Here is a 15,780-nt window from a genome sequence, read left to right as displayed (position 1 = left end):
TCCATTCCTATCTTTCTTAATTTACGCTACGTCTCATTCGTTCAGATCTTACATTATTCATTCACATTCTGATTCACATGACATCTCATCTCATCCATTCGCTCATATCGACTTCATATCCATTCACATTCATATTTGTATTCATTATTTCACCTACACATCCACATTTGTACATCCACATTCACATCTACATCCATACATCCACATTCACATTCCACATTCATACATCCATATCCACATTCCACATTCACACATCCACATCCACATTCACATTCATACATCCATATCCACATTCCACATTCATACATCCACATCCACATTCACATTCATACATCCATTTTCACATTTGCATTCATACATCCACCTCCGCATTCACATTCATACATCCATATCCACATTCCACATTCATACATCCACATCCACATTCATATTCATATATCCATTTTCACATCTTCATTCATACATCCACATCCGCATCTACATCCATACATCCACATCCACATCCACAGTCATATCCATACATCTATATCATACATTCACATCCACGTTCACATTCATACATCCACATCCATACATCCACATCCACATCCACATTCACATCCATACATCTATATCATACATTCACATCCGCATTCACATTCATACATCCACATCCATATCCACATTCACATCCATACATCTATATCATACATTCACATCTGCGTTCACGTTCATACATCCACATCCACATCCACATTCACATCCATACATCTACATCCACATCCACATTCACATCCATACATCCACATCCACATTCACATCCATACATCTATATCATACATTCACATCCGCGTTCACATTCATACATCTACATCCATACATCCACATCCACATCCACATTCACACCATACATCTATATCATACATTCACATCCGTGTTCACATTCATACATCTACATCATACATCTATATCATACATTCACATCCGTGTTCACATTCATACATCTACATCCATACATCCATATCCACATTCCACATTCATACATCTCCATCTATTCCTCGTTCATTTTCATCTATCTGATTCGTTTCACATCCTCATATCTATTTGTAGAATACAAGAGAATTCTTATTTTTGATATAAGATTTCTTTACACATCTATTTATGCATAAATTCCATTTTAAGGAGAATAACACTTTCAAAATAAAAATCAATCTTTTATGCATCTTCCTATGCATAAATTCATTTTAAATGAGAATGACACTTTTGGATTAAAATAAATTCTTTATGCATCTTTCCATGCATAAATCCAATTTAGTAGGAATTACACTTTTGGAATAACACATTTATGCATAAAAATCATTTATGATGAAAATCACACTTTTAATATAAAAAAATATCTTCTATGCATATGTTTATGCATAAAAATCTTTTATGATGAAAATCACACTTTTAATATATAAAAAATATCTGCTATGCATATGTTTATGCATAAAAATCTTTTGAAAATCACACTTTCAATATAAAAAAATATCTTCTATGCATATGTTTATGCATAAAAATCTTTTATGATGAAAATCACACTTTTAATATTAAAAAAATATCTTCTATGCATATGTTTATGCATAAAAATCTTTTGAAAATCACACTTTTAATATAAAAAAATATTTTTTATGCATAAAAATCTTTTATGATGAAAATCACACTTTGAATATTAAAAAATATCTTCTATGCACCCATTCATGCATAAAAATCATTTATGATGAAATCACACTTTTATAATTAAAAAAATAATCTTTTATGCATACTTTTATGCATGAAAATCAAATATGATAAAAGTAACACTTTTATAATTAAAAAACTTTTATGCATGAAAATCAAATATGATAAAAGTAACACATTTATAATAAAAAATTTATCTTTTATGCATACTTTTATGCATAAAAATCAAATATGATAAAAGTAACACTTTTATAATAAAAAAATAATCTTTTATCCGTACTTTTATGCATAAAAATCAAATATGATAAAAGTAACACTTTTATAATAAAAAATAATCTTTTATGCATACTTTTATGCATGAAAATCAAATATGATAAAGGTAACACTTTTATAATAAAAAATAATCTTTTATGTATACTTTTATGCATAAAAATCAATAATAATGAAAGTAATACTTTTATAATAAAACTAAATTTCTTTCATACAAATAATCAAAATGCATCTTCTATGCATGAAAATGACACTTTAGAATATAGAAATCATAAGGATTACTGTTTTAGAATAATGAAAGATAATGCTTATTTCCAATTTTTTGAAAAATTTCGCCATAACCTCCTTTGTATGGCTGACCATTTTTCAATTTTAAGTCTCTAAAATTAATTAGAAATGCATCAAGAGTATTTAAATCATTCTAAAGTAACATTTTTCTACTTACTTAAGAGAAACATTATGAAAAACTTGATTTTATTCATTAATCATTCACTTAGGATAAAGAATGGTTGGATTTACTAGAGAAGAGAGGGGAATGCCTTTTGCAATGAGGCATAACATCATTTGCAATGTAGAGAAGACAAAAATCATATTAAAAAAACCATAAAAACCATAAAAAGAATAGAAAAGAGAAGAATCTCCAACTTACATAGATAATTTGAGAGCTTTCCTTTGGCTTGATGGTTTGAGGGTTCAAGTCTTGTTTGAAACAAGAGTGGCCACCAATCTTTTGGAAGAGGGAAGGTCAAAAACTAATGAATTATGAGTAAAATTCATTGTTTTTGGCACTTGGGAGAGGCAGGGTAACAGTGCAAAAACACTATTGAGTTTCAACAAAGAAGAGGGCTTCTATTTATAGGAAAAAGTGAGCCTCTAACCAAGCAAACTAATTCTAGAATTTTCCAGCTCAGTTTGGTCAATTTTTGACCATTTTTAGGTCAGTTTTGCTCACTTTTTGGATCTAGTTGAAACAGGAGAGAGGAGAGATGAAAATATCTCATTATTTGGGTGTTTAAAACTCATTCAAGCATGTGAAATAGGCGCCTCCTTCATGAGGGGAATTCCCCCATACTGAGGTGTCAAAAATGCATCATTTCACCTAAATATCTCTCTTGTTAAACTATTAACCTTGTCCTTAGTCAACTCTTCATCTTATGTGAGTATTTACTCATTTTTGGGAGATTTTTCTTTTATTCTTCTATTTATCTCCTCCCTACATTTGGATGAATCTTATTGGTCCATAGCAACCTTAATTTAAAATTTTGAAAAAATCTTCACCCCCAAGATAATGCCTCTTGAACAGATTATACTTAATTTCTAATGCACCTTCTAAAAATCTTTTTGAACTTCTGTTTCAGGGGAACTTATTTTAATAAGATGAGGTATTTTTTATCCAAAAATATTTAAAATTTGAATATTCTCTTTCTAGAATATTTTCTCTCTCTAGGCTAAAACTGGTAGAAACAAGATCTTTTATATTTCTGAAGAGGGATTTGATTACAGGGGAAGATATTGGACATCCTGAGAGGCTGGGGAGGAATCTTACATTCTACCCCACTTAAAAAACGCGAGATGTCCTCATCTCGCAGGTGGAGTATGATCTCTTTCATCTTCTTCTTCTTCTTCAATCACTTCCAGTGTTACTGCCTTGGAAGTGGATGGCCGATTTGGGAACAACTCTCTTTGACTTCCCCTATTCTAAGTTGGAGGTCTTGCATTACTTTGGGTTGAAACTGCAAGTTGGATAGAGGGTCTACCTTTGGGATTTCCCTGATTTTGGCGGATAGAACCGTGATTACTACATTACTTTGGGTTGAAACTGCAAGTTGGATAGAGGGTCTACCTCTGGGATTTCCCTGATTTTGGCGGATAGAACCGTGATTACTCTGGACGGAAGGGACTGGAGTCTGGAATCTTGATCCCTGATTTTCTTGCCCTGAAAACCTTGATCCAAAAGGAGTTGGGCAATCCATGCTGCGATGTCCAAACCCTTGACAGTTATAGCATTTCACTCTCTTGTTCAAGGGTGGAACTTCTGAAGTTGAAATACAGGGGATTGAGTTTCGGGAAAAGGACATTTCTTCTATTTTGGAACTTCCCATATCTTGGGTTTGACCCTGATATCTCTTAGGCAGAGGAAGGTTGGAATCACTTTCTGGGAATAAAAACCTTTTGAAAGGTGATGGTGCTGGCTTTGGCGGGACTTTGACATCAAAGGCTTTGGCAAAATCCTTCGCCATCCGAACTGCTTCGGCCATGGAAATAGGTTTGGCATTCTTGACTAAAGTATCTAATGGCTCGTTCATTCCCCGAATGAAGCTGGCCATCAGTTGCTCTTCATCCAATTGAGGGGAATATTTAAGGAGAAGGGCAAAAGCCTGATGGTACTCTTCAATTGTCCGGCTCTCCTGCTTTAGTTCCAAGAACTCATTCATCTTAGTTTCAATAAAGCCTGGGGGACAAAACCTCTTTGTGAGGTAAGCCTTGAGATCGGTCCAGGTTTGGGTATTTCGGTCGAGACGGTTTGTCTCGCTGTGGTTTCTCCATGCCACTCTAGCTGTCTCCATTATCTTCAGCCTTGCAAGAGCCATTTTGCTCTTCTCATTGTACCTGGTTACATCGAAATATTCCTCCATGGCCTCAATCCACTTTTCTACAACTTCACTTAACTGTTCCCCTTCACCCTTGAAGGGACCAGGCTGTGAACTATAAAGAGTTTTCTGAACATCCAGGTCTTCTTCATCGAGTTGGGGGTTAACATTTCTACCACCTCGATCCATGTTCCTATCAATACGAAAATTGTTAAGTCTCTTTATTTAAGATTCAATCCGATTTTTTATTCAACTGATTCCGGGGTTCTCAGCTCCCCACAGAGTCAAGGGATAAAGATACTCATATAGAACGTATTATTAGTTAACAATTCATTCAAAATTATCTCATTCATATCTTTAACACAATAATGGTCCATTAGACTGAATTTTTCCATCTGAACAGTCCTCCATGGGGATTTCAATTTTTCAGATTTTTAATTTATCATCCCTTAACTTGATTCACTGATCAAAAGTTAACAGTAATAATCTGCCAGCACAATCCACTAATCTCATAGTGATTGGCTGAAGTCATTAACGTCATTCCAGTTAAGAACATCATCACAGGGACTCGTCCCATTCATCCTCATTGCAGTTTCACTCAGCTTATTACATTTCAACCAAATTTCAGGGATCATCATTTTTCAATCAGAATCCAAATCAACTGATCAGTTCTCAACCAGAATTTAAAAATCATATCAACCACATTCGAATTCATCATCTGGATAGCATTAATGCTTATAATTTCAAGTCTTAGATTTACTCGTATATACTGCCAGTAAAGAGCTACAGTTATACCCTTGGTATATACGGGTAGTCATGGTTCTTGGAACTATAAGGTAAATACCATCATGTCTAGGCCTCAAGCAAGTCAGGGATTCCATACAATTGTGGTACTTCCATCTGAACACCCAATTACCAATTTACAAATTTCAGTTTGAATATCAAATTGTATGCATTTTATCACACAATTACAACCTTTCAGTGCTTCTTGATAAGTTTTTGACATATTTGGCTTCTTGGTTGATCCTCATTAGCCAATTGGCTCTGATACCAACTGTAAGATCCCCAACCCCACCGCGCAATGGATTCGGGGTGCTAGCAGCAGAAGTAGCACATCTTGCGCGGGGCAGGGTCCCACACTCAGGGCCTTGCCCACGGATATCTGGACAGGTGACTAATTCCTCGATTCTTCCAAACCGAACTCGAAAAAACTTCTCTTGCCCGGAAAGCACGGGTGATTCCACCAGGATAACTTTTCCCTGACGTAGTCAAAAGCCTTAACTAACTGAGCTCATCTGACCAAACCCGTAAGTCCCATAGTCAGATTAGGGAAAAAGACTGTACTTGGATCATAGAGACCAACGCTTTTTTCCTCATTGAGAGGCACAACCATTGATTCTTTTCCATAGAACAATTTTTGTCCGGGATTTACTTCATCTATCGAACTAAACAGAATTTGAGTCTCGATTTACGGATCCATCAGTCCAGCCTAACCCCATCTAGTCCCATGGGTTAGTCAACCGCCCAACCACTGTAGTGATGGGATCCAATTAGGAATTTGGTTAGGTTTTGTCCCGGGTACCAGGGAAAAGGGTTCCCAGGCCCCCTAGCTGGATGTTCATGCAAACATAAAACTAGTCACACCACTTCCCAGGCCCCCTAGCTGGATGTTCATGCAAACATAAAACTAGTCACACCAATATGAAATTGCCTTTTTCACAGATTCAGTCATCTTTAAAACAATCATTTAATGAAACCATAGTATCACTGATCACAATCCTCCAAAATATCCGGTTGAATTAATTTCCAATCATTCCTTCATCAAAGTATCTATGGCATCATTGGCAAAACCAGAAAGCTCACCACCTGTCCACTCAGGGGCCTTTTCAATAGTTCCTAGCTCATAGTACTCAGCAATATAATCACTTATAAAAATCAAGATGGAATCTCCGTTGAAGATCAGCAAGATCAACCAACAGATCCATATAAAAGAGCCATGGACTCATCCGTTTTGAGGACCAGCAAGGTCAATCAACCAGATCCATTCCCGGTTTCAGAAAACAACTCTTACTCCTTGTTCCAGTATCTTCCACGACGCACGTGTGGGTATCTTCAATGTCCCAGAGCCCAAGCACCGTATGGTCAGCACCCTCTAGGATCCTTCGCAGGTCACCTAGCGCTTCACTCATAGGCCGCTTCTTCCTTGGTCCCTCATCCACCGTATCGGAAGCTCACCATTTAAATCGAACCGAGGTTGGTCAAGACCTCAGTCGACCTTGCTACACGAGACGTCCTCCGTTGACTCTCCGTCAGTTGTTGCAACTTTATCAGCAGGTAGGTCTCCACGACCACACTCTCAAGACAGTCAAAATGCTTCCCCAGCATTCTTGACATAAAACAATCATTTACAAACAGATCACAAATACAGTTTCTATAATGAATTCACATCTTTCCAGTTTGTTCCACATCAATCCATATTACTTAACCCAATTCCAATTCATAAGTGTATCCATTCTTGACCAGATACATCATTTTCCATCCCATCTCATTAGATTCATTCATTTCATATAACATCCATTCCTATCTTTCTTAATTTACGTTACGTCTCATTCGTTCAGATCTTACATTATTCATTCACATTCTGATTCACATGACATCTCATCTCATCCATTCGCTCATATCGACTTCATATCCATTCACATTCATATTTGTATTCATTATTTCACCTACACATCCACATTCGTACATCCACATCCACATCTACATCCATACATCCACATTCACATTCACACCCATATATCCATATCCACATTCCACATTCATACATCCATATCCACATTCCACATTCACACATCCACATCCACATTCACATTCACATTCATACATCCATATCCACATTCATACATCCACATCCACATTCACATTCATACATCCATTTTCACATCTTCATTCATACATCCACATCCGCATTCACATTCATACATCCATATCCACATTCCACATTCATACATCCACATCCACATTCATATTCATACATCCATTTTCACATCTTCATTCATACATCCACATCCGCATCTACATCCATACATCCACATCCACATTCACATCCATACATCTATATCATACATTCACATCCGCGTTCACATTCATACATCCACATCCACATCCACATCCACATCCACATCCACATCCACATTCACATCCATACATCTATATCATACATTCACATCCGCGTTCACATTCATACATCCACATCCATACATCCACATCCACATCCACATTCACATCCATACATCTATATCATACATTCACATCCGCATTCACATTCATACATCCACATCCATACATCCACATCCACATCCACATCCACATTCACATCCATACATCTATATCATACATTCACATCCGCGTTCACATTTATACATCTACATCCATACATCCACATCCACATCCACATTCACATCCATGCATCTATATCATACATTCACATCCGTGTTCACATTCATACATCTACATCCATACATCCATATCCACATTCCACATTCATACATCTCCATCTATTCCTCGTTCATTTTCATCTATCTGATTCGTTTCACATCCTCATATCTATTTATAGAATACAAGAGAATTCTTATTTTTGATATAAGATTTCTTTACGCATCTATTTATGCATAAATTTCATTTTAAGGAGAATAACACTTTCAAAATAAAAATCAATCTTTTATGCATCTTCCTATGCATAAATTCATTTTAAATGAGAATGACACTTTTGGATTAAAATAAATTCTTTATGCATCTTTCCATGCATAAATCCAATTTAGTAGGAATTACACTTTTAGAATAAAAGAATTTCTCTTATGCATTTAATTTATGCATAAAATATCATTTATGATGAAAATCACACTTTTAATATAAAAAAATATCTTCTATGCATATGTTTATGCATAAAAATATTTTATGATGAAAATCACACTTTTAATATAAAAAAAATCTTCTATGCATATGTTTATGCATAAAAATCTTTTGAAAATCACACTTTTAATATAAAAAAACATCTTCTATGCATATGTTTATGCATAAAAATCTTTTATGATGAAAATCACACTTTTAATATTAAAAAATATCTCTCCCTCCCTCCCTCCCTCCCTCTATCTCTCTCTCTCTCATGAACCAACCCCTCTCTCCCTCTCCCTCCGTCTCTCTCTCTCTCTATCCTTTTATCTCTCTCTCTCTCTCTCTCTCTCTCTCTCTCTCTCTCTCTCTCTCTCCTTTTTGCTCCACTCTCCTCTCCTTTTCTCTTTTCTTATGGTCATCCTCAAATAAGGGCGACCGTCGCGCTTATTGAGGGCTAACCTTACTAAGGGTGATGGTCGCCCTTATTTATTGAGGACCTATAGTGTGGTTATCCGCCCCCCCTCTCTAAACTCAAAACTTGCCCTCCCCCCCCCTCTCAACTCAAACGTGACAAGCCCCCCTCTCAACTCAAACGTGACAAGCCTCCCCTCTCGCCCCCCCCCCCTCTCTCTCTCTCTCTCTCTCTCTCTCTCTGTCCCTTTGTCCTCCCCTCTCCTTCTCTCTCCTCTCCTTTTTCTCTTTTCTTCGTTGTTCCCCCTCCCTCTTCTCTCTTCTTCTTTGTTCCCTCTTTCTCCTCCTCCTTCTCTTTAACGTTCCATTTTCAAAACCCTATTTTTTTAAAAAATTATCTTTTTTCTCTTTATTTATATCTACTGCTTTATTTATATCTCCTGTATTTATAGCTTGCTTTTTTGCTCTACTTATAACTTTTGCTCTATTTATATCTCCTCTTCTCTTTCTTATATGTTCTAAGACTCTTTCTTTCTTGTTGAATCTCCTAGTGGTTATATTCAACAAAGAGAGAGAGAGAGAGAGAGAGAGAGAGAGAGAGAGGGGGGGGGGAGGATAGAGAGAGTGAGCAAAGACAAGGAGAGAGAGAGAGAGAGAGAGAGAGAGAGAGAGAGAGAGAGATAGGGATGATAGAGAGAGTGTGCAAAGAGAAGGATAGAGTGTGAAGGACAGAAAGAGAGAGAGGAGGCTATAGAGAGTGAGCAAAGAGATGGATAGAGAGAGAGGGAGGATAAAGAGAGTGAACGAAGAGATGGATAGAGGGAGAGGGATGATAAAGAGAGTGAGCAAAGAGAAGGATAGAGAGAGAGAGAGAGAGAGAGAGAGAGAGAGAGAGAGAGAGAGGGAGGATATAGAAAGTGAGCGACGAGATGGATAGAGAGAGAGAGGAGGATAAGAGGAAAGAGAAGGATAGAGAGAGAGAGAGAGAGAGAGAGAGAGAGAGAGAGAGAGGTGAGATGAGTGAGATGACGAGAGAGAGAATAGCAACGGAAAGATGTGAGACGGTTGGAGAGAGCAAAGGAGAGGAAAGGAAGATGGTAATAGATAGAGGGAGAAAAGGAGAGGAAAGGAAGATGGTAATAGATAGAGGGAGAAAAGGAGGAGCAAGGTAGAGAGAGTGAGCAAAGAAACAGAATAGAGAGAGAGGGGAGAGTGAGACAAGGGAGAGAGGAGAGCAACGTTGATGGTGGAGGGGGGGCGGGGCTGGGTTGGGCTGGGAGGCTAGGAGGTGGTGGGCGGAGATGGTGGTGGTAATGGTTAGAGAGAGAGTGCTCAAGTAGACAAAGGGCAACTAAGAAAAATCTCCCTCCACCAAGCTCCCTCGGTGACCATCTCCCTAATCTAGCACCCACATGGGGGGTATTGAAGTTGTAAACCTTGCATCAAACCACCTTGTAATGGCCTAAGAATAGAGCATCAAAAGGGGGGGTGTTCAGAATTGTTGCCATGAAGTACAAGTCTTGGTAGGGAATCAACAATTAGCCACATTGTAAGCAAGCATAATCCTAGATGAGCAAGCAAAACCAATTTGTACTCACCTCATACAAAAGGAATCATTTTCAAGCAATCAAATCATGCAAACTATCTCAAGTCTTTCTATGAGTATAAGTCTCAATCTTGTAACCTAATTAAACTTGAGTCTAAAGTTTCATTAGCATAGCACATTCATCATCATGAATAATCTTAGGCTTCACCCACCTTAGCATTCTCACAACCACCATAGCTCTCCCTACTTGAGGACTCATGTTTTCCTAACATATTTGCTTGTTTGTCCGCTTTGTTCTTACTTGCTTTTCTTGTTCCTCTTCTTGCTTTTATGCATTACTTGTTAGAAATACACTAAAATACCACGTGACATTGGGGATATGGGTATCCAGTCATTAGGTCTATAGCCAACTTGGTGTGAACCACCTCTTAGTTAGGGTCAAAAGATAGGGTTTGATGCCTATAAAAGGGTATTATACTTGGTGGTTCATTCATCTCATCTCATATCATTCATAATACAATCACCTTGTGTTGTGCCCAACTTGCTCTCTCTTGTGTGCTTAAGCTTTCTCTTCTCTCTCCACAACCATGGAGAGATTTCATCTTCCATAGCTCCATGGTTGATCCTGTGATTGCTAACATGGTATCAGAGCTATGCTTCTCAATGTTTATGATTAATCCCTACTCATCATCACATATCTTAATCATGATTAATGATTAATCTCATTATTCACCACGTTTGCTAGTTAGATCATCTTATTTTCTGACCCTTGCCGCCATTACAACCTTATTTGCTCTCCATACACAAAACCATTGACCAAACCGATGATTGGAGGCTCTTTCCAGCTCTAGGATGCACACGGTAGCCACTTTAGTCGATCTGATTCGCTCGTACCATCACCAAGAGCAACCAATTAAAAGAAGGTCGCGTTTTTTGGAAAAATCATTATTGTGCACAAATCCACACTACCCTCAAGGTTTTCATGTGCTATAAATCCTTCTACAGCATCAATTTTTTAAAAGAATGATCACAAAAGCTGCCTCCAACCTAGACACTCAAAGAGAAGCATTTTTGGTAAAGATATGATTAACCTTGGTTAAGTGTTGTTAATCATGTGTATGTGAATTTTTCACATTTTTCATTTCTTTTTTGAGATGGATTTTGATGTCTTAATCGAAAAATTTAAGCTAACCAATGTTTTTTTATAAGAATTATTGAGTTTTTAAATTCTTAGGTTTGATATGAAAGATTCATAATTAAATAATTAAAGATATTTAGTTTGAGATATTATAAAGCTAGTTTTACTTCTTGTTTTCTCTCTCTTTTTCGTGTTTAGTTTATGTTCACTCTCATTTGACACTAAATATAAACTTATAAATTTGATATATTTTCTTAATGTTTCATAATAAATTAGTGAGTGATAAATTTATGATTAAAAAATGAGACAGAAAAAGGGTGAGTGATTTGAGGCCGTTGTGAAAATATTTAGCAGGTGATTTAATGTTAAAGGGCATGTACCCTAGTTAAACGCCGTGATGTTTGTTTTGGGTTATCTAGAGAGAGAGAGAGAGAGTTGGAAGGGGAGTTCACGTGTGTATACAACATGCATTGTCGACCCATTTCTTCACTTGTGAATGATGTCCATCAGCTCTTTGTGAAAGTTCCTTCTCCACTCGATTTGAGAAGTTAAAAAGAAAATTAGAAATAACAAGTTCTAGGCTAAGCTGAACCTATCATTTCTAGAATCCAAGGTTGAGGAAAAAACCTTAAAAAATGTAGGTGATTTTTGTTTTTCGAGCCGAGGAGCAAGCTGGGCTTTTGTCAAAATGTAGGTGATGTGAGGGTTCAAAATGTAGGTGATGTGAGGCCGCTGTAAAAATATCTGATTTAATCTTTTAAGGACGCTCACCCTAATAAATCAAATGCTGTTGAGGGTTTATCCAGACAGAGCTCATAGGTAGGGGAGTTCACCGCGTGCTCAAGTCATGGCTGCCTCTTCCTCCTCCTCCGCCTCCTCCTCCACCTTCTTCACCCCTTTCCGTTCTTATGAGGGCTGTCCGGCGCGGCCCACCAACGCTGCCTTCTTTCCCACTCGCGCCTGTTCGGGCTGCCGCTTCTTGTCTCTGAAGGCAGCGCCGCGCTCGAGCAGCGGCTCTAGGTTCATCAGCGTTCTGTCTGTGTCGACGGGGCGGAGCGTACGCCGGAACGCCATCCTGGCGCTTGACCCGGATTTCTACAAGATACCCTACGTGGAGGGGGTGCCCGTGGGTAAGCGGCTCAAACTCTGGAACCTGCCTCCCAACTGTGACCACGGCGAGCTCCACGAGTGGCTCAACAGCATCCCTGATGTCAACGCCGAAACCCTGGAGTTCACCGATGACCCTGACCTCAACGCTCAGGGGGTCGGGGGCTTCGTTGAATTTGGTACCAAGCAGGAAGCATGTATGGCCATTGTCCGGCTCGACGGCCGCAAGTTCAAGGGGCGGTGTATCCGCATGGATTTCGTAGAAAAGCGCCCCCATGAGAGAGAGATTGGTGGCCGCCGCAATCGTCCCAGCAGAAACTACTCCAGAGGTGGAAGTTACTCTGGCAGCAGTAGTAGCCTTGTTCAGAATTTTGAACCCCGCGGAACATACACTGGCGGCGGCATTGGCAGCCCCACGGTTGCCACGGGCGATGGCGGCATCGGCACCACCGGTAGCCCTATGTCTAGCCCTGCTGCCACCAGTTATACGGCCCCACCCCCACCCCCACCCCGATCATATGGCCCTCCCCCCTCCTCCCATCGAATCTTTGTCGGAAACCTTTCCTGGACAATTGATGACAATGGCCTTCAAAGCCTCTTCAGCAACCATGGTACTGTCCTTGAAGCCAGGGTCATGAGAGACCGTGAAACTGGGAATTCTCGTGGGTTTGGATTCGTGGCGATGTCTACTGCAGAAGAGATGAATTCAGCAATTTCAGCACTAGATGGCAAACAAGTGGAAGGACGCACTCTGAAGGTAAATGTAGCCTCTCGATGAGCTAGAGTATGTATTAGGCGTGCAGCCATTATCTTGTATTGGGTTGCCTAAGCCCACTCTTCCCTGTAGTAGGTGAAACAGAAGGTTTTTGGGATTTTGTTTACAAATACATTGTCTTTTACTTCAGCTTGACTATGGGAGGTTGTAGTAATGCAAGGATTTTCTAGACTATGGTATGGGAAGACAGTTTCTTGTCACTTTGAAGGTGGGTCCAGACAAGTAGTGCCAGAATAATCATTGAGCAGTTCTTGTTTTCCCATGTAGCTTGAATACTAAATGTGTGATGTCTATCTCTATATTTATCTTTCAGCTGCTGTTTTTTGTTCTTAATTTGCAACATTTACTCCTGTTTTTGTGAATCATATTTAGTGCGGCAGGTTTTTTTGGTCGTTCATATGACCTGATTGGTTATTTTGTATGAAGGTATGCATTCACTCTTGACAAGTTTGTCTCTGTAATGGTGCCTTGTGCATTGTGACATTAATTTCTTCTTTGTGAATCTATGGGGAGATGTGTTCTTGTGCAGTAAAATTTTTATTTAAAATCAAGGGGCATTGTTTTGCCATGTCATAATTTTAAGGTTCTCAACCAAAATTACGATCTTCTAAAATTTTGGTACCCGGTGTTGCTCGATAAATATTGGTGTGACTGATTGATTTGCAAGTATCATTGGCTTGCTATCAAAACTTGCGGAGCAGATGCAGGTGTAACGAGGGGCATCTTCATGCTATTGACATTAAAAACATCAGCTGGTTGTATTCGTTGGAGGGCATGCGGCCCCTTGGGATCATGAAGGCAGCAACGACTGTATAGGTGGCCACCCTAGAGAAACGTAGGAGTGTCTGCATATAAAGGCCACTCTCCTTGTTCCCTTTTCTTCTTCATTCTCCCTATCACAATCACTGTGGCGGTTGTGGGCCAGAAAATACCAGCCAGTGGTAAGTGAAGGGCGCTTACTGTATTGAAATGTGGTAGTGTCTGCCTATTGTACCCAAGAGATAGAGAGAGAGTAGGGAGGGTTATTCAAACACTCTTGGAGAGAATTCACTCCTTGCATCTGGAAATCCCAATTTATCGCTTCCTCTGGTCTTGCTGACTCCACCTTCAACCCTTTCTGCTCAAACAAGAGTTAGCTGACAGGGTCTTTGCGGTGCCAAGTATGTCAGCATTGGGATGGTTCAAGGCTTTCCAGTGTTGTGTTTCTGTCGACGTGCCATTAGGTGCTTCTTGTTGCTGCTTATAAAAGATACCCGGTGCCCTTGGGAAAGCTGTTAATGTTTTGGAACTTGCTACCCAGCTGTGACTATGGCGCGCTCCATGAGTGTTTTCACAAATACCCTACTAGAGGGGATGCCCGTGTGAAAGTGGCTGAAGCTTTGGAACTTACAGCAACTTCTTGGAGTGGTTTTACAAATACCGTACTGAAGGGGCTGCCTGTGGGGACTGCAGCCCAATTGCAATCGCGGTAAGTTCCATGGGTAGAGGGGTTTCCAATGGGAAATCAGTTGAAGTACCAGAAAGCTGCATAAGCTTTGGAAATCGCTGTCTTGTTATGACAGTGGCGAGCTTCATCATGCGTGGTTTTATACATACCATGGAGTTGATTGATGACCCCCAGACCCTCCAGGGCATTTGAAATCCGGGAACAGAGGTTTGGGAACCAAATCACTATCAATACAAATGAGACAAATGAAATGACATCAACAACATTCACAACACCATAGAGATAAGCATGAAAGCTTGTAGGCGCTTTGGGGCCGGATTGAGCCGACCCCTGGTGTGATTATGTTATATTAACTAGGAGTTCCTGTTTATACAATCTTTGAGGGCAAGATTTCTAAATACACTTACATGTGGAGACCACAGTATTTAAACAATAGGGCATTCAAAATTCATTATGCCCAAGCAATTATGAATGCATTTAAACAATAGGGCATTCAAAATTCATTATGCCCAAGCAATTATGAATGCATTTAGTGTATTTGGACAATCTCCCATTCTCAAAAACTTGTATCTGCATGCTCAAGGGATCTACCCGTGAACACACAATCCCAGACCTGAGTTCCTTGGCTCATCCAAGCCATTTTGGGCCCATCCAAGCCCATCTGTGTGGTCCATCTGGGCCCTGACAGTTCTTCCAACTCCTAAATCTTGTCAGAGAGTTCTGTTGACCAGTGGCGATAGCGTTGGTGGCTTTATCGAATCTGGAGTGAAGGGGAGTATGCATGACCATCTTATTGCTAGACCACTGCAAGTTCAAAGGTCTAATGTATTTGCATGGACATGGTCTTAATGAGAGAGATCAACTGCCGCGTTCTAGTGACAACTATTTCAGAAGAGCGAACTG

General features: G+C 39.3%; 1 protein-coding gene across 1 annotated transcript; it reads left to right on the top strand.

The window, feature by feature from the left end:
• The first annotated feature begins 12,318 nt into the window (after positions 1 to 12,318).
• On the top strand, positions 12,319 to 13,739 carry LOC147616789 (uncharacterized). The gene has a single exon (XM_086777848.1). The coding sequence runs from the start codon at positions 12,396 to 12,398 to the stop codon at positions 13,431 to 13,433; it is 1,038 nt and encodes a 345-aa protein (XP_086633974.1). The 5' UTR covers positions 12,319 to 12,395; the 3' UTR covers positions 13,434 to 13,739.
• The last annotated feature ends 2,041 nt before the right edge of the window (positions 13,740 to 15,780 follow it).

The sequence above is a fragment of the Cibotium barometz genome, chromosome 38, assembly GCF_041138505.1.
Source record: "Cibotium barometz isolate CiBa-2024 chromosome 38, ASM4113850v1, whole genome shotgun sequence".
NCBI lineage: Eukaryota > Viridiplantae > Streptophyta > Polypodiopsida > Cyatheales > Cibotiaceae > Cibotium > Cibotium barometz.
This window is presented reverse-complemented; position numbering and strand designations above follow the sequence as displayed.

Coding starts and splice junctions, on each gene's coding strand:
- LOC147616789 (XM_086777848.1), top strand. CDS start 12,396: ATGGCTGCCTCTTCCTCCTCCTCCGCCTCCTCCTCCACCTTCTTCACC.